We start from the raw sequence: 18,012 nt of genomic DNA on the forward strand, positions 1-18,012 counted from the left end.
GCCCTCGAATCTTTTTTGTAGCCGTCCTCTGCACCCGCTCCAACGGTTGCATGCCCTTCTTGTGCTGAGGGCGACTTAGCGCCGCTTTACGCGTAAGAAACCGTCAGCAGATGGGAGCCAAGGGATCCAGCCGGGGCGCTGACAAAGAGCGCGTCCGTAGGCCGAAGTAAGCGACCCGGTCCTCCACAGCGCGCCGCTGCCGAGGCGCCCCGCACGGCTCGGGGGCGGGTCCGGACACCAAACGGTTAAAGCAGCCGCTCCGCCCGTGGGAAATCTGGCCCACAGCCCGGGACCGCCTCCCGCCTCACCCCTGCCCGCCTCGACCACGCCCTCGGGTGGGGCGACAGCTCTGCGCACGCCTCCCTCTCTCCCTTCTTCGTGGGGCGGACGTAGCTTTGTGACGTCACCCGGAACGGCGCCCTCCCCCGCCCCTGCGGGCGGCGGCGGCGGAACCACGGGCAGGCGGGCGCACAGCGCGCGCCTTCCGCTCGCCACCCCTGGGCGGCAGTGCGCATGTCCTGGCGGCCAGCAGCGGGGAGGAGGCGGAGGCGGAGCCGGCGGGCGGGCACGGCTCCTTCCTCCGCTACCGCCTCCTCCTCCTCCACCGCCTTCTCATCCTCCTCTTCTTCGCCCTCCCCGCCTCCATCCATCCTGCACCTTCCTGCCGCCCGCCCCCCGCGCACGGCGCGCCTCGCCTCGCGCCGCCGCCGCCGAGACGGCCGCCGCTGCTGCTGCTGCGGGAACAAAGGAGGGAAGCGGCGGCGGCGGCGCTGCCGCCAGCTCCGCGCCCCGCTCTCCGGTCTCCACTCTCCCGGCAGCCGCCCGCAGCCACCCGCCGCGCCTTCTCCGACACCCGCCGCGGGGTCTCTGGACTCCGCCGGGAACAGGTAGGTGTGAAGCGGCCGGGACGGGACGAGCTCGGATGCCCGGGGCCCTCAGGGCGGCGGGGTGGGTGCCCGGGCTTCCTCACGGGCGACCCCGCCGTCCTCCGCCTCTCCTGTCGGCCTCCTCCCGCCTGGCCCCCGGCGCGGGGGGAGGCGGCGTGGGGGCCGGGCCGGTGCGGGTCAGGGCTGCGCCGCGTCGGCGGCGAGATAATACGGTTTCCTTGGCGGGCGGCGGCGGTGCCGTGGGGTCCGGGGGCGGCGCGGAGCCTGACGGCGGCCGGGCCAGCCGTGACTCAGGGGTTTGCGAGGAGGGGCCCGGCTCCGACGCCCCGCATGGACACCCCCGCCCGCCTCTGCCCGGCGTCCTCGGGTCTTCTGTGTTCCGGTGCCCTCGCCGCGGGGGGTGGAGGGCGGCAATTTAGAGGTACGGCCCTGCGGGCGCTTGGCAGCGGCTCCCGTTTTGTCTAATTCACCTAGCCGGCCGTCACCCTCCCTGGGAAGCGCCCGGTGTCGGTCCTCCTTCCCCTCTACCGATTCCTCCGTTCTGCATCCCCCGAACGCTGCCGGGCAGAGGTGGGCGCGCCCCCCAGGCAGCCTCAGTGTGCGGGAGCGAACCCCTCTTTTTTTCTGTTCCTGTGTTTCTCTTGTTGGATTGTGGTCCCTCTTCGAGAGGAGGATGTTCAGGTAAATAAGTATTTAGGTCAGCAAGCCTACAGCTGACGTAGTTCCCGGGTTTTATGGTTGGTTTCCGTGCACGTTGCGGGTCTTTATTTCTGGGATGGCTGGGTGAGAGCGGCGGGGCGGTCGCTGCTGCCGGGGGGTGCGGGCCCTCCCCGCCGGGGTGAGCGGCGTGAAATGCTGCTGCCGTGGGGTTCAGGGCGCCGTTTTGCGCCGGGCCGTCCCAGGACCGAGCCGGAGCATCCCTGAGGTTAAGACCCACTCATGGTGGTGGTAGAACGAGACCCTTTATCTTTTGGGTTTGTTTAGGGTTTTTTTCTCCCTCCGGAGGGGAGTAGTTGAGTTTAACCACCCAGCCCCGGGGTCGTGGGCCGCGTTTGCCTGCCCCGCTCTCCCCACCCCCCCATCCGATTACATCCCGCCGTCGAAAATGGCTGTTGCGGGATGACAGGCTGGTGATGCCGCATTTCCTTGACTGAATTTCAGCATCCCCCACTCCCCCCACCCCGCCCCACCCCGGAAGGAAAGGGTCATGGGATTCCGCCGCCGCGGGAGGTATAAATAGGGGGTGATCTCAGCGGACCGGTGGAGGCGGTGGGGCGGTCCCGGCGGGGAAGCGGGGCCCCGTCGGAAGGAAGGAGGAGTTTCGGTTCCCGCTGCCGGGGACGGCCACGGTAGCAGGGTCAGCCCGGGTGAGTGCGGGGCGGCTCGTTTCTTTAGGCGCTTCTAGAGGAAACCCGGGCGACGCCCGGGGCACCTTCCAGAGCCTAGCAAGCAGGACCGCTGCCCCGCCAGACCGTTTCGATTCGGGGCATGCCTGTCGGGTAGTAGAAGAGCGTACTAGCGGGGCCTACGGTTTGTTGTAGGTTAATACCGGCGTTAGCACCCTGGAGCTGGATTTAGCGAGCGGTGAAAGGCTTTCTCAAGCGCGCGTAGTTGGAAGCGGAGCAAGTCGGTTGACGTTGGTGGTGGCGGTGTGTTTGATGGCACCTTTGGCATACCCGCGTAATAGAAGGGCAGAAGTATGGTCTTTAGTTGTATTATATAGGCATAGACCTACAGTACAGATGACAAGATCTTTTAGATTTCTCCAGGTGGGTCATGGCTTCTTCAGTCTCCCTTGATTGGTGTGTGGGGGCTGTAAAGCTGTATCAGAATGAAGCTGTTTTGTAGTCCTGAAAGGAAACTATCTATACATAGAATATTACAAAGGCATAGATAGTACAGCTATTCATACCTGTAAAATGAGGTCCCATGACCACCAGCAGCCGAGCGGATGAGTGTTGCTTGTTTACTTTCTCCTGCTCTTGGTTTACTTTGATCCAAGAAATTTAAGTTTAGCTAGTCAAAGGCAGCGGTCAGTTGCGGTTGTCATACTAGAGGAACATGAGCTATTTCCAGTGCAGAATTTCTTAATTAAAGAAGTGTTTCTGTATAGGCTGTAATGAATTTGCTTTCAGCAGTTTTGACTTCTCACAAGCATCAGCAGTCAAATATCTCTTACCGTAACTCTTCCCGAATAGGAAGACAGCAATCTAGAGATAACACTAAAATGTATCCAGGTACCATGTTCAGTGCTTCTACTAAACTTAAATTTTGGGAGGACAAGTACAATATTCTTAATGTCCTCATTTGTGGCAGATTGCTTGATTACTGTGTTCCAGTTTCATTGCCCTTGGGAATCAAGGATTTGGTTGCTGTTCAGCTTTCCTACTAACCTTGCTTTGCAGAGGTTAACCAACAGTGAAGGTGAAGTATTTTTATTCCGGACTTCTGCAGTTCATGGCAGAGAGTTAGCATTGTCTGCCTTTAGGAGGCTCAGAAGTCTTGCTGTAACTTTATTAAGATAAAGGATTTAACTGGCTTTTTTTAATGTGTACGCTGTGTAATAGAACATATTCAGCTGTTTAAAGTTAATTTTATTTCACTTGGAAGAGTGAGACCTGGTTTAAACCTATTTCTCAAATGCTCTTTAGATTCTGCATTGAAGGGCCCGTTAAACACATGTTGTTGCCAGTTGGTATCGGGTGTCATACACAACTTAAGCTGTGTTCAGGGCCTTGTTTTGGAAACTCCTTCTAAAGATAGGAATACAGACTCTAAATGTCTGCTGCCAATACTTCAGAGATTTTTGTTGTTTCACAAATTAATTGCGAGAGTAGGAACTGCCAATAGTGGAATCAGCATCAAATGGTGCAAGATCAATGTTGCTGAGAAAGTGGGGCTCTTCTGCTGGAGTCAGGGAAAAATAAGCTATGTTAATTTGCCATAACTGTTCAGTAGATAGGAACTTTATCTTCCTTATTCTTCATATCCCTGTTAGTGCTCAAAGGTTGGCCACTGAGCTGCATGTGCTGGTTATGACCAAATTCAATTTGACAATCAAATAGAGCCCTTTATGACCAACAAGTACATTATTTCTGAGTATCCATAGGATGACACTTTTTCTTCTCTGAAAGGTTCATCATGATGTTACTTAGCAATACAATTGCAGTATTGAGTAGTGTATTAACATCCATATAACCCTCTTTAAGAATGCTGATATCACTTTGGTGGGGCAGGGTGAGCAGACATACTTTAATTCTAGAACCCTGTAATTGATTTTGGTGACATGCCAACTCCTAATGCTGTTCTTGGTTTTATTTACAGCATTGAGATGACTCAGGAGACAAACCAGACCCCAGGGCCTATGCTGTGTAGTACAGGATGTGGATTTTATGGAAATCCTAGGACAAATGGGATGTGTTCTGTGTGCTACAAAGAGCATCTTCAGCGACAGCAGAATAGTGGTAGAATCAGCCCAATGGGTAAGGGTGTGTGGTTTGTTTTACTTCTTTTGAAACATACAGAAGATGACAAGGAATCCCAGAATATTTTCAGCAGAACTTCTGAAAACTGTGTACTAAAACAATGAATATTAAAGATAATATTACTTTAAATCACAGTAAAGATAAAAATACATTTCTGTGTAATGTGTTCTGGTCCACATGGCATTCAGTCATAATTTGCTTTCCCACTTAGCCTCCTCTGTTAGCATATTCTTATACAATATCTGTATTTTGGTTTTTAACAGTATAGCCTGTCTTTAAGTAAGAAGTAATATGCAGTAGCAGTGAAGATTGTATGCAGACAGCTCATAGCTGTATAATGAGACTATTTGACTAACATATATTCTACAATTTGTTCATAACTCTAACTTGTCAAATTCTTGTTATATAGGAACAGCCAGTGGTTCAAACAGTCCTACCTCAGACTCTGCATCTGTACAGAGAGCAGACACTAGCTTAAACAACTGTGAAGGTGCTGCTGGCAGCACATCTGAAAAATCAAGGTAAGATGAAGATATTACTCTGAGGTAGTGTAATTGAAAAGATTTGTGAGTATGCAACAAGTTGAAGGCCTGCAGCAATCCTGCCCTGTTGCAGTAAGTTTCTGCGGAGGAAGAAGGGACTGTCTACCTGGCAGTGCTTTATGCATCTGTGGAAATAAGAATTTATAAAAGTATTTGGTGTTGGACTGCTACATTTAAAAGGATGTTTTTGATTTATCTGGGGAAATATTTGCTATAGGTTTACCTGCTTAATTCTAGGGAAACTAGAGTTAAAAGTGAGTTTTGAAGATAGAAGCAGAGGTCAGGAACATGTATCAGTAGTAATTGACAGGTAGTTTATTAATGGATCTGAACTGTTTAAACTTTTATTATGATTGCAAAACTGAAGTAAATTATGTTTTTAACTGCTTAAACAGAAATGTGCCTGTTGCCGCTTTGCCTGTAACGCAGCAAATGACAGAAATGAGCATTTCAAGAGAGGAAAAAGTAACACTGAAAACGGAGACTGAGCCAGGTATGTTTGCAGAGCAGTGTTGGGGACAATTGGTGTCTTACCCGAAGCTGACATAGGCATCTGCTGTTGTGGTGATGGTCTTGAGGCACTGTTAAGGTGATTGTTAAGGATGCTATTTCTTGTCAGAATCAAGCAAAAGGATTAGTGCCACAATAGAGTTTTAAGATGCATGTTCAATGTTAGTAAAAAAATTGGCACCTGTGAGGGTGGCTTTGGCCCCTAAACCTTTGTTTTTAAAAGGCACTCTAAAATTGCATTTGGGCAAGGCATTCAGTATTTTGACTTCAAAACTGAGATTTCTGTTTATTCTCTATCAGTACAGTTCCTGCTGATTCATGGCAGTCAAAATGGCTTGTTGGATTTAGAGAATGGAGTTCTTATTAAATTCCATTCTACAGAGGAGTGAGGCTGTGGGGAAGGGAAAACATGGTTTAAAAATACTAACAAAAGCTGTTTAGGGTTCTTGAACTAACTGAGTAATCAGTAGATAGAACCAAAGCATTGTTCCACGGATGTAGGATACTTGCAGCTTTAATTGCTGGGTATGAATCGTCAATTTAAAAGTTCTATTCTACTGGAAGATCGTAGCTGTACTAGTTGGTGTAAACTATTTCCTGGAGGGTGGCAGGGAGGGGCAGATTTCTTACCTGCAACTAGTGAGTGCCTGAGTTCATATTAGTTTGTTCAAATGGATATCTTAATACAATGTTCTTTACTTACATGAATCCACACTTTTTTGTTTAATTTCATAGTTCTGAAACAGTCTTAAAATGCTAAAAGCTGATGTTTAGTAGGAAGTCTGTTCACTCAAGCTGAAGATGAAATTCATTTTTTCAGTTTTGAAGTCAGTAAGATGAAAATTGTAGAAGATGCTACTCAGCACTGTATAAAAGTTATTTTTATCTAGATGTGTCTTTGCCAGCAAAGACTGCTCTAACACCTGATACTTAATTGCTCAGTATTTGTGCAGAGGATTTTACCATTTGCAATAAGTCATGCTAAGTCAAGATTCCATGACATGAACTAAAGTACCATTATACAATATATTGGGTTTTTCATTATGCATAGACTGAGAGGAGATTTTTGCAAGTATTAGTGTCCTGTAACTGATGTTATCTGAAGAGGCTTTTTGTGTATCTGAGAAATAATTTAAACTTTGCAACAGTGTTTATAAACCCATCTGGCCTTGTTACGAATTGCTACCTGAAATGTGGAGAGCAGGAAAGATGAATAAATAAAATGGTAGCAGTGGAGAAGTAATTGGTAACTTTACTCTTACTAAAATTACAAATTCCTACCAGCAATTCTACCAGGTGTAAAGGACAATTTTCAATTACTGTTGTCATTACCTGTTTTTCAGGTACTGTAGGTCAGCTGTATGATACGTAGCTTCACACAACCCTCTATTGATTGGAATAGGGGAAAAAATCCAAAAGCAGCTGAAGGTACTTTTGCATTGTTTAGATAATCTTGCAGGTTGAAACCAGAAAAGGCTGTCACAAGCTTGTGTAGTGATCACTGGGAAAACTACCAGAGACTGGAACAAAACTACCTTCCTAAGTACATAATTGTAAACTCTTGAGACAGCCTCAGCTGCTGTAATGCCAGAGTTTATGGTTTGATGCATATTGTGGACAGCATAGGATAGTGTCCTTACATACAATTCTTAGGGTTTGTTAGACATCTAAATTACACAAAATGTTGGTTGTATTCAGTGGTACATTGATCTGTCTTGCAGGCAAGAGAAGCTGGCCTAGACTTCTTATAAGGATCACTGTTGTGTCTGGACTAGTTGCATTTTTCTTCATTTTTTTCAGCAGCAATATGTGTTGGTCTCTCCTCTGAAGGAGGACCTGAAACTGGTAAATAATTCGCATGGCCTCGTAACAGCAAAGCTAATACTTTCTATGAGGTTTAATTCTCTAAGCAAATGCCACAGTCATGGAGCTGCTAATGAAAACACAGTCTAGTTGTAAGCGCAATCTGATCCTAGCAACTGAATTTCTGCGGTGGGTTGATCCCCACTGGATGCCAGCTGCCAACAAAAGCCACTAGATCACTCACCTCCTCACCTGGACAGGGGAGAGAAAGTGTAATGAAAGGCTTGCAGGCTTGAGATAAGGACAGGGAGAGATCACTCACCAGTTACCATCATGGGCAAAACAGACTTGACTTGGGGACTTTACTACCAATCAAATCAGACTAGGATGATGAGAAATAAAACCAAGTCTTAAAACACCTTCCCCACTACCCCTCCCTTCTTCTCGGACTTAACTTCACTGCTGAATTTTGCTCTGCCTCCTCCCCTTGAGTGGTGCCAGGGGATGGGGAATAGAGTTGTGGTCAGTTCATCACACATTGTTTCTGCTGCTCCTCCTTCCTCAGGGGGAGGACTCCTCACTCTCTTCCTCTGTTCCAGCATGGGGACCCTTCCACAGGAGAGAGTCCGCCATGAACTTCTGCAGCGTGGGTCCTTCACTCATGCTGCAGTTCTTCATGAACTGCTCCAGTGTGGGTCCCTTTCATGGGGTGCAGTCCTTCAGGAACAGACTGCTCCAGCATGGGTCCCATGCAGGGTCACAAGTCCTGCTAGCAAACCTGCTCCAGTGTGGGTTCCTCTCCTTCCACAGGAGGAGCCTGCTCCAGTGCAGGCTTCCCACAGGGTCACAGGCTCCTGCAGAGCACATGCAAGTGCTCTGGTGTGGGGTCCTCCATGGGCTGCAGGGTGACAGCCTGCCTGACCATGGTTTTCACTACAGGCTTCACCAAAGGCTGCAGGGGAATCTCTGTTCCAGCACCTGCAGCACCTCGTCACTGTCCTTCTTCACTGACCTTGGTGTCTACAGGGCTGTTTCTCTCATGTATTCTCACTCCTTTCTTGGCTGAAATTGCACAGGTTTTTTTTGTTCCCGTCTTAAATATGTTATTCCAGAGGTGCTACCACTGTCACCGGTGGGCTCAGCTTTGGCCAGTGGCAGGTCTGTCTTGGAGTGGCTGGCATTGGTTCTGTTGAACATGGGGGAGGCTTCTAGCAACTTTTCATGGAAGCCACCCCTGTAGCCTGCCCTACTACCAAAACCTTGCCATGCAAACCCAATACAATTTTGTAACCGTCAGTCAGATGGTAATCGATTGTGAGCAAACAGTGTAGCCTTCAAGCAAAGTAGCTTGCTCTCCTTTTAATATGTTCAAGAGTATTAAGTCGCATTCTCTTCTGCCACACTTTCATTAGTGAATGAAACTTTGAATATTTCCCTTACAAGCCAGAAAGTTAAAAGTAGAATTATATTTGGTCAGCTGATTTATATTTTTTAGCAGTTTGTAGCATAAAATTATACTTGTTTGCTGTGGGAACTGAAGCAGCTGACTTGAGAAGGGGCTAAAGTTTAGAACAATGAAACAGTTAAGTTTAACGGGCTTATTTTTCTTGATTTCACATAGGTTGAGGCAGCAACCTGGATTCTCATTCAGAACAAATCTGGTGTTAAGGCAATTTGTATCTTAACACTTGAAGGAAGACATGCATGATGGATGTAACTGTTGTAATTCATGTCTGTGTGCTATGTTTTCTTTTAACTTGTAATTTCTTAGTTCAACTTGTTCTTTGCAATTTTATAATAGAACAGTGTCATGTGTTCAGTGCAATTGTGTGTCTGAACTGCTCGCAAGTCAGGGAAATCTAAAGGCCTTTATGTCCAAACTCAGACTCATAAGTGGGCACTATTTACAAAATTCTAACCCAGCCTTGACTGAAGTAAGACCCAAAGCATTCTAGAAATATGACTCATAGTTGCTTTTTTCCCTGTGGTGACTTGCAGAAATTAAATGCAAAACCTAGCAAACTCCTTTCCTTTCCTTGTGTATGCTAACAGAGCAATATATCTACCAAGTCGAGGAGGCATAGTGGAGCCCTTCCTATTTTTTTTAAAGCAGGTATTCAAATGGAAATAAAAGATACATAAAAGAAAGGGAAATGAGTTACACAGTAACCACTAAAATAAACTGTTTTGAAAACAATATGTTTAAACAGTCATATTGTTTCAAGCTACAGCATATTTTTAGCATTTTCTTGTGCTATTGTAGGTCATTACCTTGCTGAATGATGAGCCTCCAGTCAGGTCTGTCAGTGTTTCCAGATGTAATTAGTATCAGCACATAATCAGAGGCTTGGGGTGGTTTTTTATTTTGTTGTGGTTTTTTTAAACCAAGTAATATCTCTGTTTTAGGGAGTACTGTGATTAGCTATCATTTTGTGAAGCCACAGCTGCAGAGTAGCACTGCTTATAACGAAAGTGAACCAGAAATTGAACTGATTATGGTCTTGTGTAAACTGCATATTTAAAAAATAGTGAAATACTCTTATTGTATAATTTCTTCCATGTTGTAGTTTAACCTTTTTGTTCCTGAATTAAACAGCTCCAGAAGACAGCAGGCAATGGTGGTTGGCTCACTTGTCTCTTGGCTTACTACCAAGCCAGTATGATTGGAGTTACTTCACAGCTCTCCTGCATTCAGGTTGAGACCTTGTTGTGAGCTACCCTCACTTATATCGTAGATAGAACCATTGTGTTGTATCTGTGATGTGTACAGCGTTTTGCAGGTGCTATTGTGAGTAAGATGCTGGGTAGACAGCTAGCTTGAGATATTGTAGGCTGAAGATGGTAACTACATGATATTCCTTAGGTTTTGTTGTAACGAGTGCCATGTTGATTCTGATCTGTTTTCACACATGGCTATAGTATTGCTATCTGTTCCTTTGTGGCTGTTGGTAAAAATCTGTGATATAACAACTCTGTCTTGTGTTGAAAATAATGAGCTCATCTTCGTGTTTCCCATGCCTGCTGAAGCTTCAGTAGATGTCCTTGGTTGAAACAATTCTGAAAAGGAATCAGTAGTCTCCTAAGCTGTAAAGCTGCCAACCTTGGAAAAATAAGACTGGGGGCCCAACTGTTGGTCCTGTGGTTTTTGGTGATAGGATGCTTTTATTATTTTAACTGTGGTATACCATAGACATCAAGTCTTCATGGTCACCAAACTAAACCGTGTTTCTTTGATACCGAAACTGGGGTGTTTTCACATCGAATTAATGTAACAGTAAAGATATTCAACACACCTGTTAGTTGGGCATGTAGAAGATGAGTTACATGCTGAAGAGCATTTCTATTCCATTTCTTTTGCATGAAATATGATGGAAGCTTATTTTGCAGCCTTTCATCATGGGCACCTGGGTTGGCATAGCAATTGTATTTCCTAAAGAATAAAGTATTTACATTCAGGAAGCTTGATAAAATTTTAGTCTGAAAAGATGGACAGTACTTATGCTTTATGTACTAGCCCATTGTGTTACTGTGCAGTATAAGGATTGCACAATCTCTAGCACTGCTTTCAGCTCCGGTGCTGCTGAAGTACAGTCTAATGTTTTTCTGATGACTTTTGACTTCACCTTTTTTCTCTCGTTTTAATTTTTCCAGTTCTTCCATGGTGGGAGTTGGGGGTTAGCTTCATCAAGTCAGAATGCTTAAATCAGTGGGGTTTTCCTTATGCTTTCAAGACTTTGCTCCACTGGTATGCTTACCAGTTACTAGTACCATGAAAGTCATGCAGTTTAAGCTTTGGGATCATATTGTGCTTAATTTTTGTTTAGTCAGAGAAGCTTCTAAAAACCTGTTGGTTTTACTTTGGTAGCTCTTTCTGGTTGCTTTTGATATGGGGAGGGTTAAAAAGTAATACTGCTTTAGTTTCATCGAGTTTGTTCAACTGAAACATTGGATTCATTCCTTTCCATTGTGAAATATCAGTGGGAAAATATCTGCAGTAGGCATGCTCTTTTGCAGCAGTCATACTTGTTTATATAAGGAAAACTACTGCCAGTTTTGAAAATCCTGTTCTTAGAGTGGTTCTTAATTTTGAGTGGCAGGCCTAGATATTCAGTGTGGCTTAATACTTTGGGGTCTGAGAAGAGCTTTGTTCTCCAGTTTGTGGGACCTTCTTGCCTGCAGGTTGAGTAGCTATCGGGCTGTGGCATGTGGCTAACTTTTGCCATCAGTGGCCTTGCTGTTCCCACATGCCTTTTGTAAAGATGCTTCTTATCTTTGGACTGCACGTGAAGGAAATTTTCCCGAATTCATTAATGTAATGCCTGTATTTGTGGGGGTTTTTTCAGGCACCTCTCTAATACTAGGATTATGTTAGTCTCTATCACCAAGTTGCTAGGAAAATAGTCTTCCTTGTGCAACATGGTAATCCATCTTCCAGTGCCTACAAATAATAATTTAAGGCCAGAATAATAGATCAGAAAGGCCTGCCCAGTTGTGAAAAATCTGTTGCTCCCAAATTTTTCTGCCTTGTAATAGCAGAACTGGTCTAGTAAAATTCAAGTGAAGTAAACCTGATTGGGTGACCTCTTGAGCCAGAGGTTAGGAAGGGAAATGACCAAGGTGATGGAGAGGGGTATACGGCAACAGGAACTCTGTTAAAGTGATAAAACCTATTTTAGTGGCGAGGGGTTTGCTTCATCTGAACACTGCTACTGAGGAAGCAAGTCCACAGGTACCAGTAAGCACTATTTTCCAACTTTCAGCATTTGTTCAGGTATTCATTCCATGGTGATCAGACAGCAATCTCTTAGAGCACTTTGCCTACTGATTAATACTGTGTGATTTCTGGCATAAAATTAATTTAATACATTGAGGACTTGGAATTGTACTTGCCTGGTTAGATTTGGCTTCTCTGCTAAAGGAAGCCTTCTGTGACAAGCAGCTGTCAGGATAGTGTCTGATGAAATTGTACTGGCTCCTAATGTCATGGCAGAACAACTACAGTTTACAGTATTTTTAATCTGAGCCACAGGTTGATGAGAAAATATTTTCATTCTAAGCCCTAAGTAATAGGCAAGGTAAGCAGTTTTGCCTCTCTCCTAGTCATTATCCAGAGCACATTTATGAATATTTAACTTTATAAAAACTCATCATCATACTTAACTCTGCTAGTGTAGAAGAATAGGAGGACCCTTTATTCATGGAGAGTAACAAATTGCACTTTTAAATTTAGATTTAAGGGTCTATGTCCCGTCTTGTCTTGGGACATTTTAGTGCCCATTACTGCATGTTGTGTACTGCTTTTCCTTCTTGGAACCTGTTTTAACTGGGGGGAAGGATCCTGTTCAGCAGCCCTTTCAGGAAATGTGCCTCTACAGTTTCTTAGGATCACTTTTCATCGCTTTCCAGTTCCTGGGCTGCCAGTGTCAACAGTTTCTTCACGCAAAAGTAGTAGTATACCTGTAGTAGTCGGTAACATTTTCCCCTAGGTGGATTTGTTCTTAGTGTCTTTGTTTTGTGGTAGAGTGATCTACTAGGCTCTTTGCCTTAGTGATTCCTGGGGAGTTGCTGTTTCCTGTTTTCCTTCCTTGTTGACATGTTAGGTGGTGATAAAAGTTGCTCCTCTTCTTGTTTTCATTTTCTCTTGGTGCATGTTGTGAGTGACTAATTATTTAGGTCACTGTTGATTTACTCCTCCTGCATTTTCTTCTGCATCTGATTGAAACAGCATGCGTGCTCCCAGGGCTTGTATTTGTAAGTTGGTTCTGATGCAGATGAAGTTTCTTCCTGAGTAGCTGTACACCTGATAGCCAAGTGCGAGCATTTCTGGTTTCGCTTTTTCATCTGCCATGGCTCATGATTAGCATTTTATTTTTAAACAAATTGGCAATATAACAAATCTAAAAGAAGTTTGACCATGATTTTGGGAGGTGTTTGGTAATTTTTTAAGGCCATAGCTGATGGCTGTTAGCCAAGGTGCATAATACCCAACAGGTTTACACTGTCTCTGATACCACTGGTTTTTAATCTGGTTTTTGGTCGCAGGCTCTCAAATAAATGATACTGAATACTGCTTTCCTTGGGATTTAAAGGCAAGTTCAGAGGATCACATCTGTTCATCTAGAAAATGTTGATCAAGACAAAAATTTTTTTTCTTGTAAAGCCAAAAGCAGCAGCAGAAATTACTCCAAAAAGTACCAGAAGCAGTAGTGATTGTAGTGCTAGTGCTGTAGTAATTTTGTTGTCCTTCAGTTAGAGCAAAATAGCACTGACACTGAACTTCCCAAATTTTCTAGAAAAAGGTCTATGCAAGGTGATTAAAAAATAAAGGTTATAAATAGCCTTAGTTGTTCATTAGGAGTCTTGCCATAATGTATAAGTGTAAGAAAATATTAGTGACCATTGTTCCGACTGCATGAAATTTTTTGCTGGTGAGCACTGAAGGTTCCTTGTTACCACTGAGAGCTTGTTAACTTTTAAATCTTGTTTAGATTATGGAGTCCTGACTGGGGGCTCTCTTGTTGTACAGAGAATTGTGAGGCTTTCTAGGTGTTAGCAATAACAGTGAGCTGAGTTTTAGAACAAGTATGAAGAGTAAAGATAGAAAAACAGTCAACTGTTTCCTCATGTCTGGAAAAAAATCCACTTTTCACAGGGTACAACACTTACTGATCCAAAAGAATCTTAACTAACAAATCCTATTTGTGTGCATAAAGTTGATTATAACAAGTCCTTAAAGCTTATATACAGCATTTATTTGGGAATGTTTTGTAATTTGTTCTATTTTAGAATCATAGAAATTGTGATACGGGTGGGAGTCTTCAGGAAAACTGTACCAGGAGCAGGTGTTAAAGTTGTGTACTAACACACCTCTCAGCTTTCCTCTGTTCCAGTTCAGATGTAAAGAGGATAGTAAAAAAAAAATTTGAAAAAATACTTTTCAAACAAAATTAAGATTCACAGAAGTTCACAAAAAGACATATTTTTATCCTTCAGAGAACTTAGTAAAAAGTGACTCAAGTTTGTCTGAAGGCATTCATGACAGAGGCAATTGATAAAGGCTCACTTCAACTGTACCTGTCCGAACACTAAAGCTGAATACAGTACAAAAATAGATATTCAATGTAAATTTGTACTTCATTCTTTAAATTACTAAAAGTGTCAAAAACGTGACGACTCTTTTAAACTGTATGTTTTGTAGCTGTGTGTTAGATATGTCACAGAATCAGTGCCTTGCTGGCTACTGTCCTGCTGAACTCTTTTAGGCATCTGACTTCACACGTGTAGTGCCAGAGTAACCCAGTGCTATGATAGTAACTTGTTACTGAATTTAATTTGTTTCTAAAATATGTTCCTATTAGTTACAGTCTCTACAGGTATCCCCTCTGTTCAGCTGTGACAATATTGTTACTTTTTAGGTGAAATGTTACTTGGTCGTATGTTTTCTTAATATTAAATGTGCACATGGAACTTCTGGAGTGCTTTCCAAGCCGTGAATACCTGTATGCACGTGTATAGGTGTAATGAATAAGTGTCTTATCCTTGTGTAGAGCCAAAAGGGAAGGATAAAGTACCTAAAAATCCCTATTCCTGAGCTACGTTTTTGTAGACTAGTCTGTGTAGTACTTTTAGAGAGCAAACATCAGGGTCTTAATGGGGAATTAATCCTTAAGAAATACATATATGCTGCTGAATAGCTGGTGAAGTCAAGAAAATGAAATGTAACCTTTATTTCCTTTGCTTTAACAGTTGTTACTCAACCAAGCCCATCAGTTTCTCAGCCTAGTACTTCGCAGAGTGAAGAGAGAGCTCCTGAACTACCGAAACCAAAGAAGAACAGGTGTTTCATGTGTAGAAAGAAGGTTGGCCTTACAGGTATGAGGACACTTAAGTCATTTTTGAACAGATCTGTATGATTAGTTGCCTCTTACTGGATTAAACTTGATGAAATATCTGTATCATTAAACTTACTTGCTTCTTCAGAACGCAGACAACTTGTACAGCTGTTCCATTTTTCCTACTCTGTATGTCAGTAGATGAATGTACACCTTTTGTAGTGACTAAGCCCTTAGTTTACAACTTAATTAAATACGGAGCTTCCTAGTAATGTTGCATCTTTTTCTATGTACAGGATTTGACTGCCGATGTGGAAACTTATTTTGTGGACTTCACCGTTACTCTGACAAGCATAACTGCCCATACGATTACAAAGCAGAAGCTGCAGCAAAAATCAGGAAAGAGAATCCAGTTGTAGTGGCTGAAAAAATCCAGAGAATATAAATTAACCTGCTTGTGAAAAGACTGACTTTTTGATTTGTTTTTAATATACCCTAGGAAAACACGAAAGAGCAGGTGCATGGCCATTTACTTTGTTCTCTAAAGTTTTACTTTTAGTCTTGTCTGTCTTAATGATATTTCAGAATGTTTGGGTGTCTGTTACAGGCAGAATTGCATAGATACAGCCCTTGAAATTATATATGCCCTCCCCAGAATATAGTTGGATGATCGGAAACCTGCGCAGGAACACACATGCACAAAGTACAGACTGTCTGTTTCACATGTGCCAAACAGATGTATGCTGTCTGCATGTTTGCAGAAGATCTGCCTTTTGAGATGCATTTGAGGTGTATAATCTTTGGCTAGTGTTACATGCCTGTTTTGGAGAAGGATACATCAAAAAGGTTGGTAGTTTACATCTATAATTTAAAAATCTCATTCTGATTTTAGTTTCCACACTCCATTGTTTTCCAGCAGAATGTAAGCTATGTAGAGTGGTCTGTCGTCCCAGTAAGATAAGTAGTGGTGCCGTATTTAAGAAAGTCACTTATTAATTGCACTGAGGAAAATGGAAAAAATCAGATATGTATGAGAAGAAGACTCTTTTGGAAAATATTACATTAACTTTAGAATCATGAAAATAGGTTTGTAAAGGAGATGTCCTCCTAGGAACTTACGGACTGGCCTGCAACACAGTTGTCTGCTTTTCCTTGCCTAGCTAAAAATGTTGTGTAGCACAATATTGTAAGGTTGGTTTACAAAAAAGTTATATTTGTTTTCAGTCATACCACAGCAGCTCTATCAAGAAACACATGCCTGAGTAAGTTCCTGAAGTATTAGAGCAGTTTATTATTCATATACGTCTTACATTCTGTGTTTTTTGAGTTCAAAAGAATATTAGGAGTTCATTTTTTTCTGTTTTTAAATGTAACAGTTGCACCAGTCTGCATGGAAAACCATACCCAACATGGCTGCTGTAGACTTAAGTTGTAGCTGGAACCACTCTTGGAGGCTGCTTTATCATTTTTAATTGTACTTGGATGTAGGACTGTAGTGTTCTTGGGTGTATTGCATGGGCTGCATTATCTACAACATTGTACAATAACAACTCTAGAAAAGGCAGTATACTTCACTGATGCTTGTCTGGTAATATCACTTCTGTGTTATAATGGAAGGGGTTTTTGTGATGTATGAAACTTGTGTTTTTTATATAAAAAAAGTACAGTTTAGCCTAGTGTTGTGGTAATGCCTGTTCTCATCTGTAAATAGTTACGTATGTACACAAGGCACTACTCCTGAACTTCTGATTTCTATTGCAGTGTTCAGTCTGTTTCTACTTCACTATCAAAGGCATCAGGTTTTTGCTTTTAACTTTTCTTCTGAGTTATTAGATATGCAAACATGTACAGATAGTTCATATTTATGTATTGCACATAATCATACTACCCAGCATCTATGCTATAATGTATTATGTAAATAATAAAAATCATGTACAGAGGAAATAGGACATTTTGTGATAGCTCATTGTTTTTTGTTATTGCTCTAATCAGAAGGTGACCTTGTCGGTATTGAAGTGCAGAGTTAGTACTAAGTTCTTATAGATTTTTGTCTTTCTGCTTAAGCCTGCCTATGTCCTTATTTCGTGTTTGGTTATACCACTTTTAATATAACTTGCATGAGCCACTGGAATACAGCTAACTACTTGATGGCCCAACAAAAGTGCCAGCAAACAGTGATGTGCTTAAAAGGAGCAAAGGAAAGCTTTAGCAATGAACTTCAAAGGCTTTTTTCTTTTGCCTACAAAACTTATTTCCAGCGTATTTATTATAACAGAGCCAGTACATTAACTACACCATTCTGTCCACATCTTCACCAGTAGACCTGGGCAGAGTTATTGTCAGGGTCAGCATCAACATAGAGATGTTAAATATGCCAGATCTGTCCTTCTCACTGGGAAGGATAAAGCACACAGCACATGATGCCTTGGAGGAGGAAGACATCTTCCCTGCTGGATAATCCGTAAAAATTGGTTATGCCAAGAACAGATAATGTACATTCCACCAGTCAGCTGATACTCATAAGTTACCACTACAGCCACTGTACATACCTCTAAAAAGGGAACACAGGCATGCTCTGGGACTTCATTTTCCAGGATGAATTTTATTACTTAATTTTGGTGCTATAAAGCAGTTTCATGATTATTTGAGAAAAAGAGTCTGTCTTCTATAATGTCTAAACACAAGCCATTCATAAAGCTGCTGTCATCTGCTCTTAGTTTAAAGTGACAAACAGCTACAAATAGTATATCCATCTTCCAAGATAGACACAGAACCGTTTGGCATGACACTGATCCTCATTTAATGTTTGGCAGTTAGACTGAGATGTCCTTAACTTGTACATAAACACACAGTTCTGGGAAGAGTCTTCCTCTGTCCTGAACAACTTCACCAGATTACGGGGACTTTTTTTAGTTAGGGAACAAAAAAACATCAAAACAAATGAGTAAATGAA

At 43.1% G+C, this 18,012-nt stretch overlaps 1 protein-coding gene across 2 annotated transcripts; it reads left to right on the forward strand.

Moving 5' to 3' along the window:
* Positions 1 to 489: 489 nt before the first annotated feature.
* ZFAND5 (zinc finger AN1-type containing 5) lies at positions 490 to 17,008 on the forward strand. Of its 2 annotated transcripts, none has more exons than XM_064438135.1 (6): positions 490 to 887; positions 4,212 to 4,369; positions 4,782 to 4,893; positions 5,310 to 5,407; positions 14,974 to 15,099; positions 15,356 to 17,008. In XM_064438135.1, the coding sequence occupies exons 1-6, from the start codon at positions 514 to 516 to the stop codon at positions 15,502 to 15,504; spliced, it is 1,017 nt and encodes a 338-aa protein (XP_064294205.1). In that variant the 5' UTR covers positions 490 to 513; the 3' UTR covers positions 15,505 to 17,008. The 2 variants fall into 2 exon arrangements, with proteins under 2 accessions (XP_064294205.1, XP_064294206.1); XM_064438136.1 differs by lacking the exon at positions 490 to 887 and adding an exon at positions 2,131 to 2,254.
* Positions 17,009 to 18,012: the final 1,004 nt, after the last annotated feature.

This window comes from Phalacrocorax carbo, chromosome Z (genome assembly GCF_963921805.1).
Source record: "Phalacrocorax carbo chromosome Z, bPhaCar2.1, whole genome shotgun sequence".
In the NCBI taxonomy this organism is placed as follows: domain Eukaryota; kingdom Metazoa; phylum Chordata; class Aves; order Suliformes; family Phalacrocoracidae; genus Phalacrocorax; species Phalacrocorax carbo.